Consider the following 13443-nt stretch of genomic DNA (forward strand, 5'->3'; position numbering starts at 1 on the left):
CTATCTTCTCGCCAAAACATCGACGAGTCCCCGGTAGCGACCCCTAGCGAGTGCTAGGGGGCGTGGTTTCAAGGTGGCTAGCGAGCGTGGCGAGGCGGGTGACGATCTCCACTTTGCTTAGGGGCTGTTTGGTAGGATCTGAATTTTTAAGAGGGTTTGAATTTTTAAAATTTGAATTCTTAACATGTTGTTTGGTTGGATCCCGTGAATTGTTGTGCTGAATAATAAAAAAAGACCATTTTACCCTTTTGTATTATCTATTGCTAAATTCAATATTTTTATTTTAAAAAAAATATAAACACCATATAAAATCCAAACCAAAAATAAAACAAAATTAAATACATATCTAACTCAATATTGCACCTATATTGATTTCTTGTGATGAAAGTGTAATGGGAGTTCTTTGTCTGTTTCCATTTTGTGAAAATCTATATTTGAATGCATAATGGTAAATCGAATAAACAAGCTCTATGACACTATGATGATCATACCTGTATAGCTGTATGCACAATCATAATTTTTTTGAACTCATGAATGCATAATGTAAAAACTATAACTCAATTAACATGGTGACCATCAAGAAATTCTTTAAATTCCAAAGAACTATTAATTATTTTCCATCATTTACCATCTAGAAATCTCATGAGTTTCTTCAAACCACTAAACAATAATGAAGAAAAAGAATCATGAGATGAATTATTATCATTGTTATCACCAATTGGAACTCCAATATGAAACGATTTTTTCAGCCAAAACCCATTTGTTATCTTCCTCCATTCGATCCCATTTTCGCCTCAATTCCCCTTTCCCCAATCCAAGGTACAAGCACAGTTCTACATACAAGAGCTTCTTGATCTTTTTCATGGATTCCTGAGTTTGTACCATCTAGGTTTTCATCCTTTCAAGCATTAAAATCGAATTACAAGAGAAAAAGAAAAGTTACCTACAAAAGATGTCGGAGGCAAAGGCAACACAAGCGAAGCAGCGGAAGATGGAGGCAAAGATGACGACGATGGTGACATTGCTGACATGATAAGAGCTGGAGGAGAAAGGGGTGGAAGAGAACTGGCGTTGATGAGGGAGTTGAAGGGTTGCGCTGGTAGCGACGATGGCGGAGGTGGTGTCCTAAGGGGATAACCGGAGGCGATGGCGGAGGGTTGCATTCGAAGTTTTAGTGGGAGGGGGCAAGAATAGCGACATTTGTGAAGAAGAAAGGCAGAGGGAAGGAGAAGAAGTATTTAGACAAAAAGGGAACACAGTATCTTTTTATTTTTTCAGACATATCTTTATATCTGAAAGTTTAAGAGGCATCTTAAAAATTAAGAGGCATAAATTCATATGCAACCAAACAGTCTAAATCTGAAAAATTACGAGTCTGGCTCTTATTTTTTCAATTAAGAGGCTACCAAATGGGGCCTAAATCAGATTGGAAACACAAAATACCTTGCTTGATGTGTTCTTGAGAGATAGAGAAATCATGATATAAGTTCGAGTATATGAATGTTTAACCCTTTTACTGAAACCAGAAAAAGATTCTTATACTAGAGGGAAAAGTGGTTAGAATTGGTTAAACCAAATATGGCGTTAAAACATGGTAGTTATTGGACACAATCGATACCTACACCACCGCCAAGGGCTCTACCCATTGGACCCTACTAGGGGCGTTGCCCCTAGACCCCGCCAAAGGGTTGCAGCCTCTTAGAACCCTGCACCCAGGGGCACTGTCTTCGAACATCTATATTCTCGAGTTCACATTTATTATACCAAGTGTACATCCTACACCTTCAAACTCGGTTAATAAATGGAGTACGACCTATTTTATTAAAAGTAATAATTACACAAAAATATGTTTATAGCACTAACATCACCAATATAAAAAAAGGTTGGCGACCTCTGATGGGGAAGACAATGAAAGGATATGTGAGAATTGGAGTCAAACGAAGAGAGAAAAATTAAATGAGACCCACTAATTTAATTAAAAAAAGTTTCTTAATAGATAAAGATAATTAGAAATTTCAAAAATAAATAAAAAGGATAATATAATCATTTTGTTAGAGACTAATATTTTTTGTTACGAATGACCATGTGAGTTTATTTTTGAAAAAAAAAAAGTAAATGTATTTTTTGACAAATACATGAGGGCTATTCGTATAATTTACTCAAAAGAAAAATACAATTAGTTAATTTCATGTGTAGTAAACCTATGCATCCACCACCCACATATTCTTTTGTGCTCCTTTCGTTTTCTTCCAACAACAATTAACAATTTTAAATGGAAAATTCACGTGAAATAAAGGGAAAAAGTAAAGTTTTCAATTTATTCTACGTATCCTAGTAACAGCTGTCCCCTACAGAGTTACAGTTTTTGCACATATGCCACTTCACTTTCCGTATTTACAAAAAACCCGGTAAAGTAAATTTTATTGTAATCAACTCATTTCACGGTAATACTTACAAAGAGTGGCTGTTTATAGATTTTTTAAAAAAATTTAATTTTTACCTTTGATGGTGAATAAATTCATTTGATCTACAAATACAATGGTATAAGGATAAAACTATAGATGGTTCTTTATGTACTTGTATCATATGTGATATGTATTTACGAACATAAAAAATTAAATATTTTTTTTGTATAAAAAGTTAGAATATAATGATGATCACTTAATTAACGTTGTTATCTCTTTTTTTTTGAGACACTACACTATATTTAACTGAAAATACACATCCAAAGATATGTATATGTACATGATAACATGAACCAAGTAAAGAACTATCATATTGAATTAGAAAGATGTATGTAAATACATATCTTCGTAACAACTACAACAACTAAGGTATGAGAATCAACGAAGATTCTTTTGTCCCTCCATGACCTTTGATATTCTCTTACAACTAATTCCAATATATTGTATATAAATGTTGTCTTTTAACCATTCAAATAAGAAACATATTTCAGCTTTGAATATTAATTCTGTCTTTTGTATCTATGAACTAAATTAAACATCTGCCAACCTTTATTTCTATTCTTTTTTAGAAAGAGAGAAAAACAAAAAGAGGATTCGATATGTTTTAAAGATTTGCCGAATTCGGAGGTGGTCTTAAATGAAAGGAAAGTGAGATTGGAGGTAGCAAAGTGTAAATAAAAGAAAGGTGAGGACATAGTAGTAAAAAGATTCCACCCCACCACCCTTTTATTCTTCTACTCCCAAGTCAGCAACCACTGAACAAAAAGTGAGAGAGAATCAGAGACCCCTGCAGTAGCAGAACCCACTCAAATAAATCCCCATATTTAATTTTCACAACCTCCAATCTCTCTCTCTCTCTCTCTCTCTCTCTCTCTCTCTCTCTCTCTCTCTACCATTCCCCACAAGTTTATCATCCTCAATCCTCAAACCCTAGCATTAATTCCTCAATGGGTTCTTCATATATTCCGTTTTAAAGTTCAGAAACAAGAGAAATTTTCATTTACACAAGAAGCATGGCCGCATTTCCCAGCTCAAGGTACTTCGTAATCCTCTATTTGTTGACCCTTTCCTTCGAATCCCTACTCGCAGACACCAATTCGTCTTTTTCTTTCAAGAATTTTGGTTGGAATTCAAGTTTTGAGTCTGTTCTTGCACTTTATGGTGATGCAAAAGCTGTTAACGATGGTTCTTCTCTACAACTCACTGCTCCATCAGTTTCTAGTGCTGGTCGAGTGATTTACAAAAACCCCATCAAGTTCTATGGCGGAATCCCCGAGAAATTGGTGTCGCTCTCCACATACTTCTCGTTTTCAATTTCGCCGGACTCGAAAAATGGAGATGGTTTAGCTTTTGTTGTGTTTTCAGATGGGTATCCTGTGGATCTGTTCGACGATAATGGGTCATTCGGGTTGCCAAATGGGGATAATTTCAAGTTCTTAAGTGTCGAATTTGACACATCGATGGACAATAAGTATGGTGATATGAATGAGAATCATATCGGGATCGATTTATCTAGTTTTGTGTCGTTGAAAGCAATGAACTTATCTTCCGTCAATTTGGGACTCAAAAGTGGTAATCGATTGCAAGTTTGGATCGATTACCAATCAAGTTCAAGGCGATTGGAGGTTAGATTGAATAGATATGGTGAAACCCGTCCTGTTGACCCGTTGTTATTCCATCGAATTGATTTGGCTAAAATCTGGCCTGGAAATGAGGGTTTTTTCGTGGGGTTAACTTCATCAAATGGGAACTCTTCACAACTCTGTAATCTGTATTCATGGAGCTTTAAAACAAGGCAATCACCAGATTGGATGCATTCTGAACCTTTGGATCCTATGGTTTTCAAAGAAAGGGAAGAAAACGAGATCAAGATTCATAAGAAAAGTGATTGTGTAATGAGGATTCTTTCTGCCCTCATACTTGGAATCGGATTAGGAGCATTAGGAAGCTTTATTGGAATGTTTATGTGGACAATATTTGCAAAAAGACGGCCGATTGCCCCTGAAGATTATGCTATGAAACATGTGGTTCTTAATAAATCCTCATCAAATGAGAAGCAATAGGTAAGAAAGAAGCATTTCACTAGTTGTTTAGATGTTATTCCATATTTCTTGTGAATTGTAAATGGATTTTGCTTGTGGTGATCTTGTAACTGTTTGTTGTTATTGTGTTACTAAATTTCAGTTATTAAATCTTCTGAATCTAGTGTTTGTTTTGTGTCTAAATTCTAATTATGTTATGCACAAGATGATGATGGGTTTGTTTTTTTGTAGCACATTGTTTTCTTTTTTCATTAAAAAAAAAATCTAATTGAGATGTTGGCCTCAAATCACATAAAGAAATCCAAGATAGTGTTTTAGTGGCATTTGAATAGTGAATGCTTTTTGTGTTTTATTAGCTTTAACATGTAACTTGTTTCTTACTCGATAACCAGAGATACAAAGTGCTGCTTCTGATCTGGAAAGTATGCACTTTACATTATTTAAATGGGCTAATTCTAATTGACAACCGATTTCATATTATTTTTGTTAATTTGGGTTACAAACTAATTTCTTTGCAAGTTAGGATGTTTCTTAACATAAAAACTGTAAAAGCATAGTATCCAGAGTGGCATAAAAATGTTAATTTAGTAACATATATATTTAACGAAAAGATTATATATCCACATCGTGATTAGATATATACATGAAGTTATCAACTTTAAAAAGTGGTCAAAGTATAGTGATCTTTTTAACACAAAAGTCAATAATTTAGTAATTAGAGAAAAAATTATTACCTAAACTATCGTGGCATGGTTCATATTCCATTTTTTTGTACAGGACAAAAAAACAACAATTTTTTATATTACCACATTGGTTGCAACATGAAAGACTGTCATATTTTGTCTTGTCATATGGTTATTCGATTTTTTTAGATTTTTAGATTTGACAAAATACTGTAATTTTTGTGTTATTGATATGAGTCACGTCTAATCCAAAACAAAAGAGATGAAGATGGATGGGTGGACTCTTGGAGGGACCTCTGTACCTGGTTTAGTCCATTGTCGTGGGGTCAATGCCATTTGACATGTAGCAAAACAATGACAAGAGATGCATTAAAGAATCGGTCCCGGGTCATCGTCCTAACACTGGTCCTTAAGCCTAATGGCATCGTGTCCTTCTTTTTTCTCTCATTAACAAATTAAAACCATCTTTATGTATGTCCCGATATTGTAGAACAAGTTCCACGAAAGAAAAAAAATAGCAAAATGAATGTTAATACCTTTTAAATTGTAAAACAACGTAAGCAAAAAAAAAAAACCCGAATAAGCTACCCATCTCTGTCCAAACCCGTATTCGCCTTGTTCCTAAAATCTACGTTTTTCCAAAAAATTTCAACGTTTAATCCTATGTCACGGGGCTACCCTCTATACGCGTGTTAATTACTGTACAACCGACACCAAAAAAATGATTATTTAGGTGACCGAAGCAAATTCCCACTGCCCGGTTTTTGTTCGGGCAGTACATGACTGCTTTTCTTCTTTGAAACACCACAAATACACCCGGGAAAAGGGTTGGCATAAAAACTCTCTTCCAATTTTGGAGACGGACCAGGCCTCCTTTTGTAAGGTGCACCGATCCGGTCCTTATGAATGAGCTTTACTTGGGAAGAAAAGTGTTCCCAAGAAATCTCACCTTTGTCAAACTGATCAATTAGTCTGACAAAGTTTAACCTGTCTGGGCTAATCGTTTTCAAGAAACCCTCAAACCGGCGGTGACCTTGAACCGCCTTAGCCATGTTCCCATCATACGAATAAGCAAACACGTCGCTTTTAAGTGCAACAATGTAGTCGAGGGCGGCTAACCGGTTTTGAAAATGTTTAAGGGTGGTTAACTCTTCTGGGGTTGCAAGGGTAGAATGTGAAAAGACGTTTGGGTACTCGCTTCTGAAGGCGTCCATGCTTTTATTACCATAGATTTCACCAGCAACTATGTAGATTTTGGTGTTTGTGGGGTACCCCATGGCTTTTAGGAACAAAGCAGCTTCTCTTGGTGACATTGGACACCCTCCCTGTTGTCTCTTTTCTGTGCCATTGATGTCTTTTTCTTTCCAATGCTTCACATTATATCTCATTGTTTCAAGTTCTTGATGTTCTTCTGTTGTTAGGTTATGGCTGCAGCCTGTAAATGCCAGCATATCCTTCTCATACCTGCAAAATGCAAATTCATATCGCATGAATTCATTGATTCTTTATGTTACAAATTAAATTAATCACTTGGGGTTTTTGATACCTTAAGTGTAAAGCGATATAGGGTTCATCATCGCTTCTTAGTCTAGCAACGAGTTTTTTACCGAGGCTTTCGATCTCATCTGAGTAACGAAGAGCCTCGTAATTTGCACGGCATCTGAGCTTTTGATAAGACGACGGGAGACCATTGTTGACCAGCCTTGAATCGGAATGAGAAAATTTCACCACTTTGTGTTTTCGTAATAATTGTCTCATTTCCCCTCTATAGTAACTAGCCTAAATCATTAAAATATTATAAAACTTCATATTATTACTATTATTTTTAATATATTTTTATATTATGGTTTCAAAGCTTGATGTATATATATATACCTTTGACCATGAAACTGGAGCCTTGTCAAATGGCTTTTGGGTTTCGTATTCTGGTGGTAAAGACTCGACAATATGAACATCATCTTTCAAATCATTGATGAAATGTTTCCAATCAAAAATGTCCTTAAAATCACTAGAAAAACGAAATGTGACATCAGTTACTTATTAGTGAGTTATTTACTGTGATTGAAATTTGAATGATAGAGTAAAAGTTGATCGAAAATTTACCTGGGATCTGTCCAAAAAGATTGATGATCAAGAGATGGGAGAACGAGAGTGGCGTTCATCATCTTGGCGATAGCCACCATGTCACATATCTGACGTTATAAATAAGGTTGGTTTTAATAAAAGTAGATATCTGAGATATATAATAATAATTAAGATTGGTCTAACCCTTACTAAAAATAGAAAAAATTGTAATATGTAAGAATTCTAAAAATAATAAAGTTGGAGGGATAAGAACTCACCCCTGTCCTCATTTGGTTCAATCCGCCGTTGGCATGAACGAGAAGATATCCGTTTGTTATGGAGCTGCTCTCTAAAAAGTAAAATAAAAAATCAGAATATCTTTCTAGAAATTAATAATAATTGTCAGTGAAATTAAATATAAGTTTATCTTATTCTACTTGATTTTAGTCAAATGTGAATATACAAAATTATAATTTGTTTACAGCTAAAAAGCCTAAAATAATCGTGACTTACTGCTTTGATTCCGAGGTCTAGCAATGCATTGATGATAGCGACTGCTGTTTGATTTCATCCAGATTTCTGGGGCCTAAGGAAACAAAATAAGTTGTTACAATTTATAACTTATTTATGAGGTTATTAAATTGCTACGATACTATTTGTTATTTGACTGCTTGGTCCTTGATTTATTTAGACTCAAAAGTAGAAACTGGTATGGAACGAGGGTAAAACGGTAATTTAAGTAAACAGCTGCCCAACGGTCAACAAAAGATCCACGTGGGCAGGGTTTTCACACGGTTTGGTTTATGTGTTTTGTCAAACGCACAAATGACAAAACATTCCACTAATTGAATACATTGGCTGCCCATCACTTATTTTATGGGTCAATCCATAACGGAAAATTTATTACTTTATAATATCAAATGACTTTTTTAACCTTCTTTTATTGTCTTTTCTTTTCTACGTATCCCAATTTTATACGCATGAACTATATTGTGTTGTATATAAAGCAGAACTACAATAAATCATTTGTTCAACAGATAAATCAGGAAATATAAATACATACTCTATTTTTTTTTTTCAATTTAAAAGACATTTTCATTTTTTGATTTTCTTTAAGGTATATAACAAATTATTTTGTTTGGATTATTTAGTTACGGAGATTTTGAATAAAACCATGTCAATGAAGAAAAAATAATATTTGCCCCAATTTAATGAATAAATTGACAAATAATATTTTAACTGAATTAAAAGAAAAAACAAGAGAATTAGTTGATTGTTGTTATACATGGTTTAAGTTGAAAGGTTAATAAGCAAGCTTACAGGATTGTAAAGGGACTTCTCATACACCCTTTTGGGCATGGAAGATGTCGAAGAAACAATGTCTGCTAAAGCTCTCTGAGCCTTGATTATATCGCGTTTATAGTCCCTCAAAATCAACATTTGGGCGTTGGAAGCTCTCCTCCCCACCACCTCCACCTCCATCTCCGCCACATTGGTTACGGCCATGTATGAAAACTTAACAAAAACACTTAAACCCACCAGAAGAATGAGAATTCCGAGCACCGTGCGCCGGAGATTGTTCCCTAGCTTTCCATAATTACGAACCTCAATCGACCCTTTTCGGTTGACGTTATTATTGTTACTGTTATGGTGAACCTGGATGTGGTTGGCGGTGTAGCTACGAAAACAATCAACGGCAGCTTCCGCTATACAGTCGTTGATGTTCTGATGCCGGTGTTTTTCCTGTTGCTGTTGTTGCTGTTGATGAAGATGAATGGGGTGTCCCATTCCCATTCCGATTCCGATTACGTTGTTGTTGACAGCGTCGGAGTCTGTGGATGCCGCCGCGACATCGTTTGTTTGTTCCAAGCCACGGCGGCGGTGGGCTGATACACCCCCGAATCGTGGACTGCCGGTGGTGGATATGGGGGTGGCGCCACCGGTTGTCATCCAATAAATTAATTAGTGATCACCAAAGCAACAAAAGACAGGGAATCTCGAAATCGAAACAAAAGAAACGAAACGTGAAATTAAGGATCGAAAATCGGTAGATTGATAGGAGGAGTGGATTTGGGCGTTGGAATGAAGGGATTAGAAATAATATTGAATTTAAAAAACAGGGTGGAAAGCGGAGAGTGGAAAAAGGCGTAATAAAAGGCGGCCACAAGGGTGTTGGTGTTCATGTTCATGTATCATTTGTGGTAATCGGTGTATTTATAGTCATCCCTCTTCCTACGCGTAAACGTTAACACAGATCGTTGAATTTTAAGAATGTTTTCTCTTCGTTTCTTTCTAATTCTATGGAAAGACTTTTCTCTTGTGTTGTGGATAAATATTTTACAATATTAAAATTTACATATTTATAACAAAAAATTTGTTACTAACTAATTCAATGTTTCAAATTTCTAATTACAATCACGAAAGAGAATGAAGTTGATACCAAAAACTAGACACGCAACAATGATATGGGGTAATGTAATTGACAACGTGAAGGACATCTTTACTATGTTTCAACGTTTTTAACAAATTCATCTTTTGACGGAATTGAACCCTTTTTCAATTAATAAAGGAATGTGTATATATGCTAAATTTTCAATCAATTTTTTTTGTAAATTATAGTTACCAATAAAAAAAAATAAAGAGTGTAGCTATCTAAGTTCTAATAGTATCAATAAGATTTGAATATATATAAGCGGAAAATGTTGATGCTCATGAATGATTTGTTTTTGATGATACGAAACCGTTTGATAAATTGGAAAAAGCAAAGTTGGAGAAGAATTGTCTACCTGATGGTCTAAGCTACTACGTTTTGTTAGTGATTTTATATCATCAATATTTTTTAAATGTAATAGGATTAAATTTGTTAACCAAAAGTGATCTTGTTGAATATTGAACAAGTTAGGATGGTATAGGAGTGCACATTTGTTTAAGTTTTTCAAGATTCAAACTACATTGTTATTTAGGGGCGAAACCCTTAAACGAATGGGAGTCCGGGGGCAGCACCCCTGGGAGCAGGGTCCCAGGGGCGGCAGCCCCTGACGAGGTCCAAGGGGCAGAGAATCCAATTTTAGAAAGTTGACCCTTTTTTTCTCTAAAATCCGTTTAATGACAGGTTTGATAGTTTTATGACAGTTTGTAACTGTCTATTGATAATTTTCAGAAAAGAATGATATATCCATTTTTTGGTCATTTTTCTGGTACATCTTGAAGAACATTTTCAGATTTCATTCTCTGAATTTCATCCAATTGAATGTTCGATCTGTACCATCTAAATACTTCAATTTGATAGTGAATCAGACTTTCAAAGAATCCAATCAATCTATTTATCCCCTATTTTCTAACACGTTTCATCTATTTGTTTCATGTTTGATTTCAACTTGGCCTCATGAAAATCGGATGAAATCACTTGGAACGCATGAGAGATTATATTGGCCCCAATGGGCATAGTAAGCCATAGTTTTTGCCATATAATTTTCTTCAACGATTTTCTTGAAGATTAAGCTCTTTCTATCCTTCTTTTGTTCACATCATAAGTGATTTATAACCCCCGATTTGAATTGACCAACATATAAGACGTTCGTTTCTCCTTCATCGACATATCTAGTCTTTGAGTTTGTTTATTCGCATTTTCATTTGCTTTATCTTAGTCATTTTATTGCATTTTCATTTACACTTATTTTACGAAACTAATTATTCGATATTTTTCGTGATATATTTGGATTGCTAATTAATCATTTGAATTCGTGATAGGATCCCCACCGAAACAAAAACTTCACTAACAAGTTCTTACGTCAAATCATATTTTATGATATCATTAACAACATCTAAGATTTTATAGAAATGTGTCGTACAAATTAGAAACTATGAAATGTTAAACAGAATTATAAACTTTATAATCATTGATCAATTTGATAAATTTTGTAATTATACCGACGAGTATGTTTCATTGATATAAGTATTTTAGTTTTTACAATTATAAGGAAACATTACTTTTTCAGAAGAATAAACTACTAAAATTGGTGATTAAAATAATAATTACAACTGTTCTTGCCATGAGTGACCATCATGTGTGCTCGTGTCTTTTTTACACTCTTTGTTCCACTAATAGGTGACATGACAATTAGCCGTTATATATATATATATATATATATATATATATATATATATATATATATATATATATATATATATATATATATATATATATATATATATATATATATATATATATATATATATATATATATAAAGTGAATATACCTAACAACCTTATATAAGTTTAGGTACCTAACTATATTATACTACATTGTTTTGCATTATATTTTCATTGCAATCATCTAAGATTCTTAAAGTTGAACCATTAACTTAATTTACTTCAAAGATTTTCAGACATTCACCATTATATTCCTCTTACATCATTTGATTTGTAACGGTAGTATATGAAGCCCACCAAGGGGTCTCCGATAGAAATACGTCATTTGAAGGAAGATAATAGTAAAAGTCTAAATATTTTGGAAGCAATCAAGTTACAAAGTTGAATTTTAAGAAGTTTGGGTGATTACAATGCAAATATGATACAAAATTACGTAGTATGATATAGTTAGGTACCTAAGCTTATATAAGGTTGTTAGGTATATTCACTTTACCCTATATATATATATATATATATATATATATATATATATATATATATATATATATATATATATATATATATATATATATATATATATATAAATGGAATTTTACCATCTAATTAAATTATGATTTCCTAAATTTTAATGATTATGATGACAATTACCCAAAATATCTCATTTAGATCCTATTCTTTTAATGAACCAATAATTAATAAAATCATGATTTAATTTTTATCTAAAAAAACGTTTTTTTTTTCATTTCATTTTTCAGTTTTATGTTTCGTTTTTAGCAATCAAATATCAAGAGAATGAATAATTTATCGGTTTACCTCATTTATTTTTTTAAAAAAATATCTTCATAAATAATGATTTATACATTTCATTTTAAAATGAATAAAATTGTAAATTATAAATGAATTAACTCAGATGTATTTATGAATACACTTGTAAAATCATAAATGAATAGAACCCACAAAAAGATTATCAAATCAGCTAAAATGATACTCATATATAAATAAATAAAACACATTTCTATTCATATAAGAATATAATTATAATAGTAAATGAATAAGTTACAATATATATTTTTTTGATACGGAAACTAGTACTACAATTACAATCATAATGTAACATCCCGAAATATCAAGAGTATAGTAGAAGGGCTAAAAGAGTAAATTGGGAAAGAGTGACTCGGCGAGTCCATGGGTGGACTCGGCGAGTAGAGTCGAGACTGGGCCGCGTGTTAAGTAGCCGACTCGGTGAGTCAGTAAGATGGACTCGGCGAGTAGGCGCTGAGTGGAGAAAACCCTAATTCTCGGGGTTGAGCCCTATATAAAGAACATATCAGCCCTCTCTCAGCCTCTTTATTCATCCTCAAGTCCAGAAACCCTTAGCCTTCGTGTGTGAGTGATCATATCTCATTGGGAGCTTGAAGGAGGTGTTTGATTGAAGGAATTTTGGGAGTTTGAAGGCTTGGAGCAAGGGGCTTTGCTTGGATTCGAGCTTCATTGTAGTTGGGGGTGTTCCTTGGAGGTAATATCTCGTTCTTGGACTGCTGTTATGTTGTTTCTTCATTTTGGGGTTTGTGGGGAGCTTGTCTTTGGATGTAATTGGAGTCTAGAGGTTAGATCTGAGGTTGCTACCTCAAATCTGGAATGGAGAAGGATCAGAGAGCATGAAAGTCCCTGTGTTGGAGTGATTAGTGGAGCCATCATGTCCTAAACCCTAACCCAATGTGCAAATGGCCTAGATCTCTTTAGATTCACGTAAAGTTTGCCACTTTACGTGATGGATGGGTTGTAGGGGGCTAGATCTATGTTTTGGATCAATTGCATGGCCTGGAATGCTTCTGAATGGATTCAGACCGGTGGTACTCGGCGAGTCACATGGGTGTACTCGACGAGTTGCTTGAAGATGAGCTGGAACTCGACGAGTTGGAAGAACAACTCGGCGAGTTGGATGAAGATGGCCTGGAACTCGGCGAGTTGTATGAACAACTCGGCGAGTAGGTTGAAGATAGCCTTAGACTCGGCAAGTCTGTTCTTGGGCTCGG

The 13443-nt window shown here is 34.3% G+C and overlaps 2 protein-coding genes across 2 annotated transcripts; one reads left to right on the forward strand and one right to left on the reverse strand.

Annotated features, from left to right (window-relative positions):
- The first annotated feature begins 3216 nt into the window (after window positions 1–3216).
- On the forward strand, window positions 3217–4675 carry LOC111889263 (L-type lectin-domain containing receptor kinase VIII.1). The gene has a single exon (XM_023885398.3). The coding sequence runs from the start codon at window positions 3479–3481 to the stop codon at window positions 4526–4528; it is 1050 nt and encodes a 349-aa protein (XP_023741166.1). The 5' UTR covers window positions 3217–3478; the 3' UTR covers window positions 4529–4675.
- A 1030-nt stretch (window positions 4676–5705) lies between these two features.
- LOC111889262 (O-fucosyltransferase 28) lies at window positions 5706–9551 on the reverse strand. Its single transcript, XM_023885396.3, has 7 exons — window positions 8575–9551; window positions 7768–7840; window positions 7533–7603; window positions 7294–7382; window positions 7066–7198; window positions 6737–6969; window positions 5706–6654 (listed from the first exon to the last, which is right to left on the reverse strand). The coding sequence occupies exons 1-7, from the start codon at window positions 9202–9204 to the stop codon at window positions 5916–5918; spliced, it is 1968 nt and encodes a 655-aa protein (XP_023741164.1). The 5' UTR covers window positions 9205–9551; the 3' UTR covers window positions 5706–5915.
- Between the last annotated feature and the right edge of the window lie 3892 nt (window positions 9552–13443).

The sequence above is a fragment of the Lactuca sativa genome, chromosome 8 (genome assembly GCF_002870075.4).
Source record: "Lactuca sativa cultivar Salinas chromosome 8, Lsat_Salinas_v11, whole genome shotgun sequence".
NCBI lineage: Eukaryota > Viridiplantae > Streptophyta > Magnoliopsida > Asterales > Asteraceae > Lactuca > Lactuca sativa.

Excerpts from the sequence above, each read along its gene's own strand:
- LOC111889263 (XM_023885398.3), top strand. The coding sequence starts at position 3,479 with ATGGCCGCATTTCCCAGCTCAAGGTACTTCGTAATCCTCTATTTGTTG.
- LOC111889262 (XM_023885396.3), bottom strand. The coding sequence starts at position 9,204 with ATGACAACCGGTGGCGCCACCCCCATATCCACCACCGGCAGTCCACGA. Across the intron at positions 7,841-8,574 it reads AGAAGTCCCTTTACAATCCT|GCCCCAGAAATCTGGATGAA; the intron begins GTAAGCTTGCTT and ends TTGTTTCCTTAG. Across the intron at positions 7,383-7,532 it reads TGAACCAAATGAGGACAGGG|ATATGTGACATGGTGGCTAT; the intron begins GTGAGTTCTTAT and ends TTATAACGTCAG.